This window comes from Arachis stenosperma, chromosome 3 (genome assembly GCF_014773155.1).
Source record: "Arachis stenosperma cultivar V10309 chromosome 3, arast.V10309.gnm1.PFL2, whole genome shotgun sequence".
Taxonomy (NCBI): Eukaryota; Viridiplantae; Streptophyta; class Magnoliopsida; order Fabales; family Fabaceae; genus Arachis; species Arachis stenosperma.
In genome coordinates, this window is record NC_080379.1 from 18,464,149 (window position 1) to 18,480,507 (window position 16,359).

At 38.5% G+C, this 16,359-nt stretch overlaps 1 protein-coding gene and 1 non-coding gene across 2 annotated transcripts; both read left to right on the forward strand.

The window, feature by feature from the left end:
• The first annotated feature begins 1,037 nt into the window (after window positions 1-1,037).
• Window positions 1,038-1,145, forward strand: LOC130971902 (small nucleolar RNA R71). The gene has a single exon (XR_009083104.1). It is a non-coding gene; the product is annotated as a small nucleolar RNA R71 (small nucleolar RNA).
• Window positions 1,146-14,422: 13,277 nt separating this feature from the next.
• On the forward strand, window positions 14,423-16,065 carry LOC130967625 (zeatin O-glucosyltransferase-like). Its single transcript, XM_057892570.1, has one exon. It carries the CDS (start codon window positions 14,485-14,487, stop codon window positions 15,913-15,915), a length of 1,431 nt encoding a protein of 476 aa, XP_057748553.1. The 5' UTR covers window positions 14,423-14,484; the 3' UTR covers window positions 15,916-16,065.
• The last annotated feature ends 294 nt before the right edge of the window (window positions 16,066-16,359 follow it).

Sequence of the window (16,359 nt, forward strand, 5' to 3'; positions counted from 1 at the left end):
GTCTCATTACCAAACAACTTGGCATTCAGCTTCATGATAGCTCCTAGATATTGAGCAACTTGCTCTCCAGTTACATCTTCATCCTCTTCAGAGGAAGAATAGTTTTCAGAGCTCATGAATGGCAGAAGAAGGTTTAATGGAATCTCTATGGCCTCTATATGAGCCTCAGATTTCTTTAGTTCCTCAATAGGGAACTCCTTCTTGTCTGGGAGATGTCCCATGAGGTCTTCCTCATTGAGATTCACGTCCTCCTCTTCCTCTCTAGGTTCAGTCATTTTAATTATGTCAATGGCCTTGCACTCTCTTTTTGGATTCTCTTCAGTATTGCTTGGGAGAGTGCTAGGAGGAGTTTCAGTGATTTTCTTACTCACCTGGCCCACTTGTGCCGCCGAATTTCTAATGGAGGACCTTGTTTCACTCATGAAACTTAAAGTGGCCTTAGACAGTTCAGAGACTATATTTGCTAAGCTGGAGGAGTTCTGCTCAGAATTCTCTGTCTGTTACTGAGAAGATGATGGAAAAGGCTTGCTATTGCTGAGCCTGTTTCTTCCACCATTTTTAAAGCCTTGTTGAGGCTTTTGTTGATCCTTCCATGAGAAATTTGGATGATTTCTCCATGAGGAATTATAGGTGTTCCCATAGGGTTCACCCATGTGATTTACCTCTGCCATTGCAGAGTTCTCAGGATCATAAGCTTCTTCTTCAGAAGATGTCTCTTTAGTACTGTTGGATGCATTTTGCCATCCATTCAGACTTTGAGAAATCATGTTGACTTGCTGAGTCAACATTTTGTTATGAGCCAATATGGGATTCAGAGCATCAATTTCAAGAACTCCCTTCCTCTGAGGCATCCCATTACTCACAGAATTCCTCTCAGAAGTGTACATGAACTGGTTATTTGCAACCATGTCAATGAGTTCTTGAGCTTCTGCATGCATTTTTTTTAGGTGAATAGATCCACCTGCAGAATGGTCCAGTGACATCTTAGAGAACTCAGATAGACCATAATAAAATATATCCAAAATGGTCCACTCTGAAAGCATGTTAGAAGGACACCTTTTGGTCATCTGCTTGTATCTTTCCCAAGTTTCATAGAGGGATTCACCATCTTTCTGTTTGAAGGTCTGAACATCCACTCTAAGCTTGCTCAGCTTTTGAGGAGGAAAGAACTTAGCCAAGAAGGCAGTGACCAGCTTATCCCAAGATTCCAGGCTATCTTTAGGTTGTGAGTCCAACTATGTTCTAGCTCTGTCTCTTACAGCAAAAGGAAAAAGCATGAGCCTGTAGACTTCAGGATCTACTCCATTAGTCTTAACAGTCTTACAGATCTATAAGAACTCAGTTAAAAACTGATAGGGATCTTCTGATGGAAGTCCATGAAACTTGCAGTTCTGTTGCATTAGAGCAACTAGTTGAGGTTTCAGCTCAAAATTATTTGCTCCAATGGCAGAGATTGAGATGCTTCTTCCCTCAAATTTGGAAGTAGGTGTAGTATAATCACCAAGCATCCTCCTTGCATTATTGTTGTTGGGTTCGGCTGCCATATCCTTTTCTTGTTCAAAAATTTCAGTAAGGTTGTCTCTGGATTGTTGTATTTAGCTTCTCTTAGTTTCCTCTTCAGAGTCCTTTCAGGTTCAGGATCAGCTTCAACAAGAAAACAAAGAATATTTAGAATCCTCTATGTCACAATATAGAGATTCCTTTATGTGAGTAGAAGAATAAAAGAATAGAAGAAGGAAAAGGTAAGAATCCAAACTCAAGGGGGAAGAGTGGGTTCAAATTCTTGAGTGGAAGAGAGGTGTTAGTAGATAAATAAATAGAAGGAGATGAGAGAGACAGAATTTTCGAAATTAATTTTGAAAAAGGGTTAGTGATTTTCGAAAATTAGGAGAAGAAATAAGATTAAAAATTAAAATTTGAAACAATTAATTAATTAAGAAAATTTTTGAAAAGGAGGGAAGTGATTTTCGAAAATTAGAAAGAGAAAAGTAGTTAGGTGGTTTTGAAAAAGATAAGAGATAAACAAAAAATCAGTTAGTTAGTTGAAAAAGATTTGAAAATCAATTTTGAAAAGATAAGAAGTTAGAAAAGATATTTTGAAATCAAATTTTTGAAAAGATATGATTTGAAAAGATATGATTGAAATTTGTTTTGAAAAAGATTTAATTTTTTTAAAATTAAAATTGATTACTTGACTAACAAGAAACTAAAAGATATGATTCTAGAATTTAAAGATTGAACCTTTCTTAACAAGAAAGTAACAAACTTCAAATTTTTGGATCAATCACATTAATTGTTAGTAAAGTTTCGAAAATCATGAAACAAATATAAGAAAAAGATTTTGAAAAATAATTTTTAAATTTTTGAAAATCATAAAAGAAAAATGAAAAAGATTTGATTTTTGAAAAAGTTTTGCAAAGATAGGATTTTTAAACTTGAAAATTTGACTTGACTTATAAGAAATAGCTAAGTTTTTTTTTATTTTTTGACTAAGTCAACTCAAATTTTTGAAATTTTGAGAAAAATAAGGAAAAGATATTTTATTTTTTTTTTAATTTTTAATGAGCAGAGAGAAAAACAACAAAAATGACTCACAATATGAAAATTATGAATCAAAATACATGATGCATGCAAGAACACTATGAATGTCAAGATGAACACCAAGAACACTTTGAAGATCAAGATGAACATCAAGATTTGTTTTTTTTTTTTTTTGAAAAAATTTTTAAGAAAAGAAAACATGTAAGACACCAAACTTAGAAATTTTCAATGCTTAGACACTATGAATGCAAAAAATGCACATGAAAAATAAGAAAAGACACAAAACAAGAAAATATGAAGATCAAACAAGAAGACTTACCAAGAACTACTTGAAGATCATGAAGAACACATGCATGAATTTTCGAAAAATGCAAAAGTTTAAAAAAAACATGCAATTGACACTAGACTCAAACAAGAAACACAAAATATTTTTTATTTTTATGATTTTCTAATTTTTTTTGGATTTTTTTTGAAAATTTATTTTTAGAAAAACGAAAACAAAGAAGATTTTTTTTTATTTTTCGAAAATAATTTTTGGAAAAACGAAAACAAAGAAAATTTTTATAAAATATATTTTGAAAACTTTTTGAAAAGAAAATTACCTAATCTGAGCAACAAGATGAACCGTCAGTTGTCCAAACTCGAACAATCCCCGGCAACGGTGCCAAAAACTTGATAGCGCAAAATTGTGATCTACTCTTTTCATAACTCGAACAATTTTTAGTAATGGCTCCAAAAACTTGGTGCACACTACTATGGTTCACTCACATTCTTCACAACTTCGCACAACTAACCAACAAGTGCACTGGGTCGTCCAAGTGATAAACCTTACGTGAGTAAGGGTCGATCCCACGGAGATTGTTGGTATGAAGCAAGCTATGGTCATCTTGTAAATCTCAGTCAGGCAGATTATAATGGTTATAAAGGTTTTCAAAAATAATAATAAATAAAGCATAAAATAAAGATAGAGATACTTATGTAAATCATTAGTGGAAATTTCAGATAAGTGTATGAAGATGCTGTGTTCCTTCTAAATCTCTGCTTTTCTACTGCCTTCCTTCATTCCTTCTTACTCCTTTCCATGGTAAGTCGTGTGTAGGGCATCTTTGTCAATGGCTACATCCCATCCTCTCAGTGAAAATGGTCCAAATGCTCTGTCACAGCACGGCTAATCATCTGTCGGTTCTCGATCATGTCGGAATAGAATCCATTGATTCTTTTGCGTCTGTTACCAAGCCCAACAATCGCGAGTTTGAAGCTCATCACAGTCATTCAATCCCTGAATCCTACTCAGAATGCCACGGACAAGGTTTAGACTTTCCAGATTCTCAAGAGTGGCCGCCAAAGGGTTCTAGCTTATACCACGAAGATTCTGATTAAGGAATCCAAGAGATAATCGTTCGTACTGAGGTAGAACGGAAGTGGTTATTAATCACGTGTTCATAGGTCAGAATGATGATGAGTGTCACAGATCATCACATTCATCATGTTGAAGTGCAACGAATATCTTAGAATAAGAATAAGCTGAATTGAATAGAAAATAGTAGTACTTTGCATTAAAACTCGAGGTACAGCAGAGCACCACACCTTAATCTATGGTGTGTAGAAACTCCACCGTTGAAAATACATAAGTGATGGTCCAGGCATGGCCGAATGGCCAGCCCCCATAAACATGATCAAAGGATCATAAGGTAATCCAAAAATAATCCAAAGATGTCTAATACATTAGTAAAATGTCCTATTCATACTAGACTAGTTACTAGGATTTACAGAAATAAGTCTAAATGCAGAAATCCACTTTTGGGGCCCACTTTGGTGTGTGCTTGGGCTGAGCTTGAGCTTTACACGTGCAGAGGCTTCTTCTGGAGTTAAACGCCAAGTTGTAACGTGTTTTTGGCGTTTAAATCTGGTTCGTGACGTGTTTCTGGCGTTTTACTCCAAAATGCAGCATGGGACTGACGTTGAATGCCAGTTTGCATCGTCTAATCACGAATAAAGTATGAACTATTATATATTGCTGGAAAGCTCTAAATGACTGCTTTCCAACGCTGTTGAGAACGTGCCATTTGGAGTTTTGTAGCTCTAGAAAATCCATTTTGAGTGCAGGGAGGTCAGAATCCAACAGCATCAGCAGTCCTTTGTCAGCCTCCTATCAGATTTTTTCTCAGGTCCCTCAATTTCAGCCAGAAAATACTTGAAATCACAGAAAAACACACAAACTCATAGTAAAGTCCAGAAATGTGAATTTTGCATAAAAACTAATGAAAACATCCCTAAAAGTGGCTAGATCCTACTAGAAACTACCTAAAAACAATGCCAAAAAGCGTATAAATTATCCGCTCATCAATCACTGTTGTCAATGGCTACCGTTCGTCCTCTCAGTGAAAATGGTCCAAATGCGCTGTCACCGCATGGCTAATCATTTGTTAGTTCTCACTCATGTTGGAATAGGAATCATTGATCATTTTGCGTCTGTCACCACGCCCAACACTTGCGAGTTTGAAGCTCATCACAGTTATCCCATCCCAGATCCTACTCGGAATACCACAGACAAGGTTTAGATTTTCCAGATCTCAAGAATGCTGCCAATTGATTCTAGCTTATACCACGAAGACTCTGATCGTGAACCAGAAGGCTAAGAGATATGCATTCAAGCTCGTTAGCATGTAGAACGGAAGTGTTTGTCAGACACGCGTTGATAGGTTGAGAATGATGATGAGCGTTACATAATCATCACATTCATCATGTTCTTGTGTGCGAATAGATATCTTAGAACAAGAATAAGCATGAATTGAATAGAAAATAGTAGTAATTGCATAAATACTCGAGGAACAGCAGAGCTCCACACCTTAATCTATGGTGTGTAGAAACTCCACCGTTGAAAGTACATAAGTGATAATGGTCCAGGCATGGCCGTGAGGCCAGCCCCCAATGTCTAAGATAGCATAAAACTGATAAAAGATCCCAGCATATCCAATACAATAGTAACAGGTCCTATTTATACTAGACTAGTTATTAGGGTTTATAGAAATAAGTAAATGATGCAGAAATCCACTTCCAGGCCTACTCGGTGTGTGCTTGGGCTGAGCATTGAAGCTTTCATGTGTAGAGACTTTTCTTGGAGTTAAACACCAGTTTGTATCCTGTTTTGGGCGTTTAACTCTAGCTTGTAACTTGTTTCTGGTGTTTAACGCCATAATAGGGCAGGGAATTGGCGTTTGAACGCCAATTTGCGTCATCAAAACTCAAGCAAAGTATGGACTATTATATATTTCTGGAAAGCCCAGGATGTGTACTTTCCAACGCAATTAAGAGTGTGCCAATTGGGCTTCTGTAGCTCCAAAAATTCCATTTCAAGTGCAGGGAGGTCAGAATCCAACAGCATCAGCAGTCCTTTTTCAGCCTCTGAATCAGATTTTTGCTCAGGTCCTTCAATTTCTGCCAGAAAATACCTCAAATCACAAAAAAACACACAAACTCATAGTAAAGTCCAGGAATGTAAATTTTGCTTAAAAACTAATAAAAATATACTAAAAAGTAGCTAGATACTACTAAAAACTATCTAAAAACAATGTCAAAAAGTGTATAAATTATCCGCTCATCATCCTTATACGTCGACGGCTCTTTCAACCTACAAGGATGTAGAGCAGGTATCATACTTGATGATGGCCATGGCAACGTCATCGAGCATTCCCTCCATTTTTCATTCAAAGCAAGCAACAATCAAAGTTAGTATGAAACCTTAATTGTCGGCCTTAGACTCGCTGCCGACCTAAACATCACCGAACTTAAGGTATACTGCGACTCCTTACCATCGTCCAGCAGGTAAAAAACTTATACCAAGTAAAGGACCATTTGCTTTCTAAATACCTTGACATCATACAAAATTTACTTTCAAAATTTTCTAAATACGAAATACAGCACATACTCAGGGAGAGTAATGGCCGAAATGACATCTTGTCTAAACTTGCCAATACTCATCCAAACAGGTCATCCCTTTACCAATCTACATTGCTTAAGCCAAGGATTGAACTAACAAAAATCTTAAGTGTTACACAGGAAGCAGACTGGAGATCTCCATACATGGACTATCCTCAGACAGGAAACTTGCCAGGCAACGTCGAAAATATCCGACACTTCTGCCGACATGCCTCCTATTTTACAGTTTATAATAACGGCCTATATAGACGAGAATTCTCTCGTCCATTACTAAAATGTCTTTGCAGAATAGAAGCCGAGCTTGCACTTGCCGAGGCACATGAAGGGATCTGTGGTACACACCTCGAAGCCCGAAGTCTATCTTCAAAAATACTCAGAACTGGACTATACTGGCCGACAATACGACAGGATTGCCGTGAAAAAGTTAAAAGGTGTAACAACTGCCAGAAACATAGTCCGATCACACATCTCCCGGCCGAACTCTTACGCTGTTCCGAGGTAAGTTGGCCGTTCAACCAATGGGACATAGATATCCTCGGCCCCTTCCCCACAATAGCAGGACAGGTAAAATTCCTCATTGTAGCAATTGATTATTTTTCCAAATGGATAGAGGCACAGCCTCTAGCCAAGATTACATCACAACAAATACTTTCTTTTATCTGGAAATATATTATTTGTCGATTCGACATTCCTCGACACATTATCACAGATAATGGTCGCTAGTTTGCTAATCAAAAATTCCCATCCTTCTTGCAGGACTTGAAAATCAAACAACACTTTTCCTCAGTAGAGCACCCACAAACAAACGGATTAGCTGAAGCTGCAAATAAAGTAATACTACATGCTTTAAGAAAGAAACTAGATGAAGCAAAAGGCCTCTGGGCCGAGCTTATCCCAGAGATCATATGGGGATACAACACCACTGTCCACTCAATAACAAAAGAGACATGTAAAACCCGGTTAATTAACGGCTAATTAACCCATAAATGAGAATTTATTCTAGAAAGCCTAAAATGTGATTTTTATGGCTAAATGTGATAGAGGAGATTGAGACGAGAATTTTGGTACCAATTTTGTAGAATTCGGACCAAGATTGGACCGAACGGGCCAAACCGGGCCAAACCGGGCCAACCGGACCCAAAGTGGGCCCTTGGCCCAACATAACTTAACCAAAACCCTAGTTTTCAACACTCTCTCTCCTCATTTGTTACACACACAAGCTGAAATGGTGGAGAGGAAGGGAAGAACATTCTCTCAACTTCTCTCTCTCACTTGATCTTCAAATCACCATAACTTTTGATCTAGAGCTCCGATTGCCGCCCCGTTTGCGGCCACGCGTTCACCGCGGAGAGCTCTACAAAACCCATATAATCAATCTTGAGGTAAGCCACACCTTGCTGTTCGAAATCTCAGCCCCTATTTTCGAGTTTCATGGGTTAAATGTTGAGATTTTGGGTTCTTTGATGTTATAGGACCCAACTCTCTTGAAGGAGAAGGTTAATCTTGTTTCCTTGGACCTTGGGTGAGGTAAGGTTCTTAACCCTAGTGTAATTTTGTTGTTTTATGATGTTTGGGTTTTGAGGTGTTGTGTATGGGTATGATGGTTGTGGCTTAGGTTGTGTATGTGTGGATATTGGAGCTTGATTGGTGATTTTGAACAAGCTTGGAAAGGGCTTGGTGGTGAAAAATCTGCTCTTGGAGGTGTTGAGGCCTTGTGAGCTTGAGGATAAGTGGTTTAGAAGTGCTCCGGTGGAGCTTGGGAAATTCGGCTAAGGTATGGTTTCGGTTTCCCGTATCTAATATGTAATGTGGTAGGAAATACTTAGGCTAGAGGCCCTAAGATAGGCATTGAATGGTTGATGTTGTTGAATGATTGAGATATATGATGTGGTCATATATGTGATGATGAGTATTGATGCCTTGATAGTATGATGTATGAGAAATATGCATGTTGTGATATATGCTTGATTATTGGTTATGGTTGAATTGTGGGTTGAACCATGTTGATGGTGAGTATGATGTTGTTTGTGTACCATGATGATTTATTGGAATTGGTGTTGTTGAGGATTGGTATGAGGAATAGTATATGATATGTCAATATGTTTGAGTTTGAGCCACTTGGGTGAAGTGGGAGATAATGGTGAAATAGTGATTTTGGTAAATTGTGAGTTATGTGTCAATGTGTGAGTTGAGGAGGCTTGATGTTGAATTTGATGTATTTTGATTGATTTCAAAGAAAAGGGATGAAATTGGCATGTTTTGATTGATTTTGGAAAGAAATGGAAATGGCTTGTTTTGAAAATGGCACTTTGTGGTTTTTATGAAAAACATGGTTTTTGGGCATACTTTGGCGGGACATAACTGGGACTACGGATCTCTGTTTTGTACCAAACCTTTTTAGAAATGAAATTGGATCCGGGATGTTCGTGCCGTTCGAAGAACGGACGAAAAATGATTTAAAATGAGGAAGTTATGTCCGTTGGAAGATTGGGGTGTAAGTCTGTGAATTCTGCAGTTTTTAACTTAGAAAATTTTTAGCAGAATGACCCCTTGCGCGTGGGCGCACCTGGCGCGTGCGCGCCGATCTTCCGAAAGTGCCATCCACGCGTACGCGTGATGTGCGCGGGCGCGCCGATTGTGCTGCACCCAATGCCCAGCCATTTTCCAGAGAGTTATGCCAGAACTGTGCCGGTGTTGTGCCTGGGGCACGAGAACACCCGCGCGTACGCGAGGTTGACGCGTGCGCGTCGATGGGCAAGTTTGGAATCCACGCGTTAGCGTGCATGACGCTTGCGCGTCGATGAGTTTTTGAGGCCATCCACGCGTGCGCGTGGAGTGCGCGTACGCGTGGCCCTGTTTTCATCCCAAAGTTGATATTTGAGTTTTAAAAGCCAAATCTCACACTTCTAAGCCTCCGATCTCACCATTCATGTCTTAAATCATCATAATATGCCTAGCTATTAGAAAGGGGCTAGTGAATGTGATAACTTGCGAGTGAAGCAAGGGAAAAATGTATGATCAATGAGGATCAAGATGATTATGTGAGATGCGGAGGATGGTGGTGGAAGTGTTTGTTATGCCATGGGCCGAAAGGCTGTAATTGTTTATGAAATGGCTGGTTATGGATTTAACCATGAGCCGGAATAGCTGTGTATGCTATGAATATTGGCTGGTTCTGGATTGAACCGTGAGCCGGAATGGCTGGTATGGATGTTGATCCATGGATGAGAATTCATGCATGTTGATGCTGAATTATTGATAATTGTGAAATTGCACTTCCACTATCTGAGTACGAGTTTCCTTGGGTAGTAGCAGTGGCTAGCCACCACGTGCTCCAGGTTGAGACTCGAAGCTCTGTTAACCCTATGTTGTAAGTGTGGCCGGGCACTGTGAAAGGCCCGGATGAGCTCGAACCCCCGTAAATATTCACCAGTGAGGGTGAAGGATATGGATCATGTTTATGATCAAGTTTATAACGAGTATAACTCGAGTTTGGGGATGCACGACAGAGGGACAGTCCAATGGTTAGCGACCAGGACTTGTCGGGTTGGCTCTATAACCGACAAGATGATATCATCGGCCACTAGGGACAGGCATTCATCATATGCATACTATGTGAATTGGTTGAGATTGCCTAACTGACTGCATATTACTTGCTAATTGTCTAAATGTCTTAACTGCTACTATTTGTATATTCTCTGTTTGATATATCTGTGTTTGCTATAATATACTCCTGCTGGTGGTTGGGAGGTTTGAAGGAATTGGAAAGGGAAGTATTAGTTAGACTGAAGAATCTTTAGTCAGATGCCCTTATATGGTTTAGCTTGTTTATAAGCTTTGATATTATCTGGGGGGAGATATAGGATTGCCTTTGGCTTTCCTTTATTATTATATATTATATATGTGGAAGCTGTTACCATGCTGGGGACCTCTGGTTCTCACCCATGCGGATTTTGTGGTTTTCAGATGCAGGGCGTGAGGTTTCCCGCTGAGGCATGCTGGAGACTTCTATACTTGCGAAGATCCTTTGTTCTCGGGGCTATTTTTGGTTTATATGTTTTGTTTAGATACTTTTATCTCCATTAAATAATACGAACTGTGATGACTCCTTTTATGGGAGAATTTTGGAGAATAGGTTTTATGTATTTGTGTCCCTTTGGGTTTACCTTGGGGTTTTCCTTTTTCTATCATATGTATATACTGTTATGCTCGGACCGGTTATCTTCGCAGCCGGATTTTGAGCCTTGATATTCCTGTTTTTGACACTCTTTTGTATATATATAATCTCGCGTTGGTTTATCCTTGTTCGTTACGTTATCGATCGGAGTGTTGCGCTTTTGAGTTGCGGTTTTTGTTTACCACTTTTTCTACAAAGGCTCCTAGTTATAATCAATCATTCATACTACTATATGTACTAAATTTTTATTTTAGAGGTCGTAATACCTTGCCATCTCTGAATTATGACTTAAGCATAAGACTCTGTATGGTAGGGTGTTACAAGACACCCTTCCAGCTAGTCTACGGATCCGATGCAATGATACCCGTGGAGATCTCCCAATCCTCACTGCACACTGAACTAGCCGACCAGACTACACAAAACACAGCTCGGCAAATCGAACTTGACCTCGCAGAAGAAATAAGATCATCAACAGCGGTCAAACATTTGGCCATGCAACAGCACATAGCTCGAAGATATAACCAGAGACTTCAACCAAGGTCTTTCCAAGTCCACGATCTTGTGCTCAGAAAACAGAACAAGCTATAAAACCATCAGCACATGGCAAACTAGCAGCTAATTGGGACGGCCCTTACAGAGTCACAGAAGTAATTGGCAAGGGAGCCTACCGACTACAAACCTTAGAGGTTAAAGATCTCCCTAACACTTGGAATGTATCTTTCTTAAAGTTATATTACAGTTAATACCAGGGACAGGCCAGTACTCTTTTTCCTACTACCAAGATTTTTCCCACAAGGGTTTTGCTTGGAGAGGTTTTAACGAGGCTAGCCTACCTGGGCCTTTGAAATCAAGGGTTCTTCAATAAATAAATTTCTTATTTTATCAAATCATTATTTTCTCCATTTCATAGTTCCGCTTCATCTATAAACATATAATGCCGACCTATACTATCAATCTGACCATTCGGATACTATCAACACCGATCATATGCCAAAATAAGTCATTCGAAATCTATCAGTCAATCCGATATCCGACCTTTAACATAATCTGATAACTCGGATACAATCAGTCAATCCAACTGCCGACCTTAAAACGGAATCTAATCACTCAGATACAATCAGATAATCCGACTGCCGACCTTAAACGGAATCCGATCACTCGGATACGATCATTCAATCAAACCAACATCCGATCTAAATCGAAATCAACTGATTGAACCAAACAAATATCCGATCTAAATCGGAGTCCGATCATTCAATCAAACAAACCTCCGATCTAAATCGGAAGCTGATCATTCAAAATTAAACAAATATCCGATATCACTCCGAATCTAACCTCTCGGATACAATCATTCCATCAAGTAACTAATCTTAATCAAAATCTGAACACTCGAACACTATCATTCAATCAAATATTTGATTATAATCCGAACCCGACCTTTCGGCAAATATCAGTCAAAACAAATCCACAATCTTAAACAAACTACTCGGACTTAATAATAGATTGCCGAGCAATACTCAGAATTACTGCCGACCATTAAACAGAATGCAGTTACACAACATACTATCAACGCCTATTAAATCGGCATCTCAATAAACTCTGCCCACTCAGCCTTTCAATGATACTTCTCCATCAAATTAATGGCATTATACCATTAACACAATTTTGCCTAAAAAACAAATTGGCTCCAAGCCACAATCACAACTAGGAGAAATTCACCTATCATAACAATATATATGTTTTCTACAAAATCAACATGTGCAAATAACCAAAAGCCAAATAAACTATTTACATAAACAGTACCAAAATTAGGAACATAAACAGTCATAAGCTCACTATAGGAGCAAAACAAATCACTAACATACATGTTTTAACACACAAAATATACACACTGATCAACTATTTTCATCCTCTTCCTCGGCATCTCCGTCATCTTCAACCATAACTCCATCTCTGACAATGTTGCCCGAATCCATCTGAGAAAAATCACAATCGGGAGCCAAAAACTTTGCTTGCAAGGAAGCCCTTTCAAATCCCTCAACAAAAGAGTCTAAAATTTCTGTTACCTTACTTTTCTCAACTTCCTTCAAATCTCGCTATTATCTCTACAACCTGGGAAGTCATAGAAGAAAGCTCGGCCTCTTTCTTCTTCAAATCTTCAACTTCTTTTGCATAGTTTTCCTTCATCAATTTTAGCTCTTTCTCAAGATCAGCTACTTTACTCTCCAGTTCTGTAACCCTTATATTCTTTAAGCTCAACTGTTCCTCCAACTTTGCATCTGGCTTCTACTCGGCCACTTGACGATGTTTCTTTTCTCGGCTACGCCCTAAACTGGCAAGCCTCAGACCAACAACCTTATACAAAGGAAAATGGAACCAAATTGGTCATCCATAAAAATATCAAACAAATAACAAAAAAAGAAAAAACAAGAAAAAAGATAATAGAGAAGGAAAGCAAAGGTAAAAAATGTCAGAAAAAGATAATACCTCTCTCGCTCATATTTTACTTCAAACTTCTTCTGATAAAGCTCACATAACCTTATGTCAAACTACCAAACCTTTTCAACTCCAAAGGTTAATTTCAAAATCCAAAAAACCGCTTTCCAGTACCACCAAACAGTCACTTCGACTGCCCTAAGAGATATGATGTGCATTGAGAAGACGCACGTCATTAATAAGTACACGCAGTATTCTCTCTCTCATTAATATTAATTTATTAATTGTTTAACAAAGCATCTTGAACTGGGGGCTCCAAAATCACGTCAAATGCCGAGTTATACACCAACTCAATTAACCGACCTATTCATTAAAAAGCTCAACCTGCTTCATTAAACACAATTCCCAGGCCAAGCTTGGGGGCTATGATCCGGCCGTTGCAAATCCAACATCATAAACTCGGCATTATCATTCATAACTCGGCATTATTCACGTTATTATTCAGAAAGCTGGCGTTATAGTTTGGCATTACAGTTATTAATCGGCAATCAATGATCATAACTCGGCAATCTGCATAACAACTCGGCCGTTACACGTTACAATTTCAACAAGGTAACACCCGACCAAAACATCATCATTAAGAACCCAATAACTGCCTTTTAAGTTGGATGACCAACAAAGGTATAACGGACCAATAGTACTCCACCTATAAGAGGTATGACATCTTCTCCTTTAAGGACACATTGAATTCTCAATACTGACTTAAGTTTCGGAGTGCCTTTGCAGGTACACTCCCCCCTTGTTCCTTGCTCACGCTCTGCTTATTTGGACATCTCCTCGGAGTAAAGCTCGGACTACCACAAAGCTCAAAGGTCTGCACCGAAGATAACAACTTGGCATCGACTCCCAGGGACCGAGTTCTCCCTTCAGGTATCCATACAAGAACACAGTGTAAACGAGATAAGTTTACACAGTGTAAACAAGATATACACATATCATTCGCATCTCTTATTTCGTTTACACTATAAACGAGATAAGACATATTACGTATTTTTGTAATTATTTTAAAAATTATTTATTTTAATAAATAAAATATTTTTTATTTATTTTAAAAAAATCCAAATATGAACCTAACTGATAAAAAGGTACTATGAATAACTGTTTATAGAAAATTAATTTAGCAAAATAAACACTCATTTTATAGAAGATAAAGTATATCTTATTGATACTACCCCGAATAAAGTTCGAATGTCGTTTTCCACTTCTCATAAAATAAATAAACAAAAAAATGTGATTTTTAAAGTATAAATATTAATAAAGTCTAGTATACTTTATATGTACATTGCATAGTAGCCAGCTAAGCATCAACCCCTACAGCCCAAACTCGAAGAATGGCTTCCACTGGCAAAACCTATGACAATAATAATGTTCATAATCAAAACCAAGTTGTTGTTGTGATGATACCTTTCCCAGCACAAGGCCACCTCAACCAGCTTCTCCATCTCTCACGCCTAATCATATCACACAACATACCCGTCCACTACGTTGGAACAAAATCACACAACCGCCAAGCCACACTTCGTGTTCAAGGTTGGGAACCAACCTCCATTTCCAAACTCCATTTCCATGACTTTGAAGTCCCTCCTTTTCCTTCTCCTCCTCCAAACCCTAACCAACAAAGCATGTTCCCATCTCACATAATTCCTTCCTTTTACGCTTCCTCAAATCTTCGTGAGCCTGTGGCATCACTTCTTCGATCCCTTTCGTGTCTGCACGAAAGGGTGGTAGTGATCCACGACTCGCTAATGTCGTCTGTGGCACAAGATGCCTCGGACATACCAAACGCAGAGAACTACACTTTTCAGAGTGTCTCTGCGTTTTGCTTTGCATTGTACCTTGTGCTGGATCTCATGCAAAACAATAATCCGAATATTGAAAGTTTTGGTGTTCATATTACCGAAGCTGCTTCTTTAGAAGGATGCTTCCCGGAAGAAATAATGGACTTCATTACAGAACAAGTCAAATTCTTTGCATTGAGTAATGGGTTCATCCACAACACAAGCAGAGCCATTGAAGGTCCTTATATGGAGATGATAGAACAGTTCCCTGGCATCAACAAAAATATTAAGCATTTTGCTCTGGGGCCATTCAACCCTTTATGCCCCAGCAAGAAAAGTTGCAAGGAAAAGGACATCATAATTGAGTGGCTTGATAAGCAAGAACCAAATTCAGTTATATACATCTCTTTTGGGACAACAACATCATTGACGGAGCAACAAATCAAAGAGATTGCAACTGGGTTGGAACAGAGCAAGAAGAAGTTCATATGGGTGCTGAGAGATGCAGACAAAGGGGACATTTTCGACGGCCAAGTCAGGAGATACATTCTCCCTGACGGATTTGAAGAGAGAATTGAAGGGATGGGGTTGGTTATAAGAGATTGGGCTCCACAATTGGAGATTCTAAGGCACAATTCAACTGGAGGATTTATGAGTCACTGTGGATGGAACTCTTCCATGGAGAGCATAACAATGGGGGTGCCAATTGCGGCATGGCCTATGCACTCTGACCAACCAAGGAACATGGTTTTGATAACCCAAGTGTTGAAGATTGGTTTGGTTGTTAAGGATTGGGCCAAAAGGGATGAGTTGGTTACTGCTTCCGAGGTTGAGAATGCTGTGAGAACTTTGATGGCATCAAAGGAAGGTGATGAGATGAGAAAGACGGCATTGAAGCTGAGAGATGCCGTTCTTGAATCCATGGATGAAGGTGGGGTTTCAAGACGGGAAATGGATTCCTTCATTGCTCATATCTCCAGATAACATGAATCTTTTTACCATTTAAATTTTCTAAAGCTTATATTTGTCATCATTTAACATGTAAACTTATATCAATTATCTCTCATATTTCTATGGCTAAGTTTTTTAGAAATGGATGAAACGTATCTACAATCTACTGTTATGGATAACAATTTTGTGATACACTCTTATAATACAGTAAAGCACACCCTCTTCAATACTAAAATATATCTACCGACAATTATATTCAGATTCACACGTGAATTTTTTTTGTTTACTTAGAGAATAAAGGCTTTAATTTCATGCAAGATAAGGCAATTTATTCGAAAAATATGAAACCATAGTTGTAAAAACTAAATTGAATTTCGGTTGGATTGAGAAATTAATAAATCAGACTCTAATCCGATTCAATCCAAAACCAAGACCGTTTCAAGATAAAAATCGGTGAGAATCAACCAAACCGAACTG

Coding starts and splice junctions, on each gene's coding strand:
- LOC130967625 (XM_057892570.1), top strand. CDS start 14,485: ATGGCTTCCACTGGCAAAACCTATGACAATAATAATGTTCATAATCAA.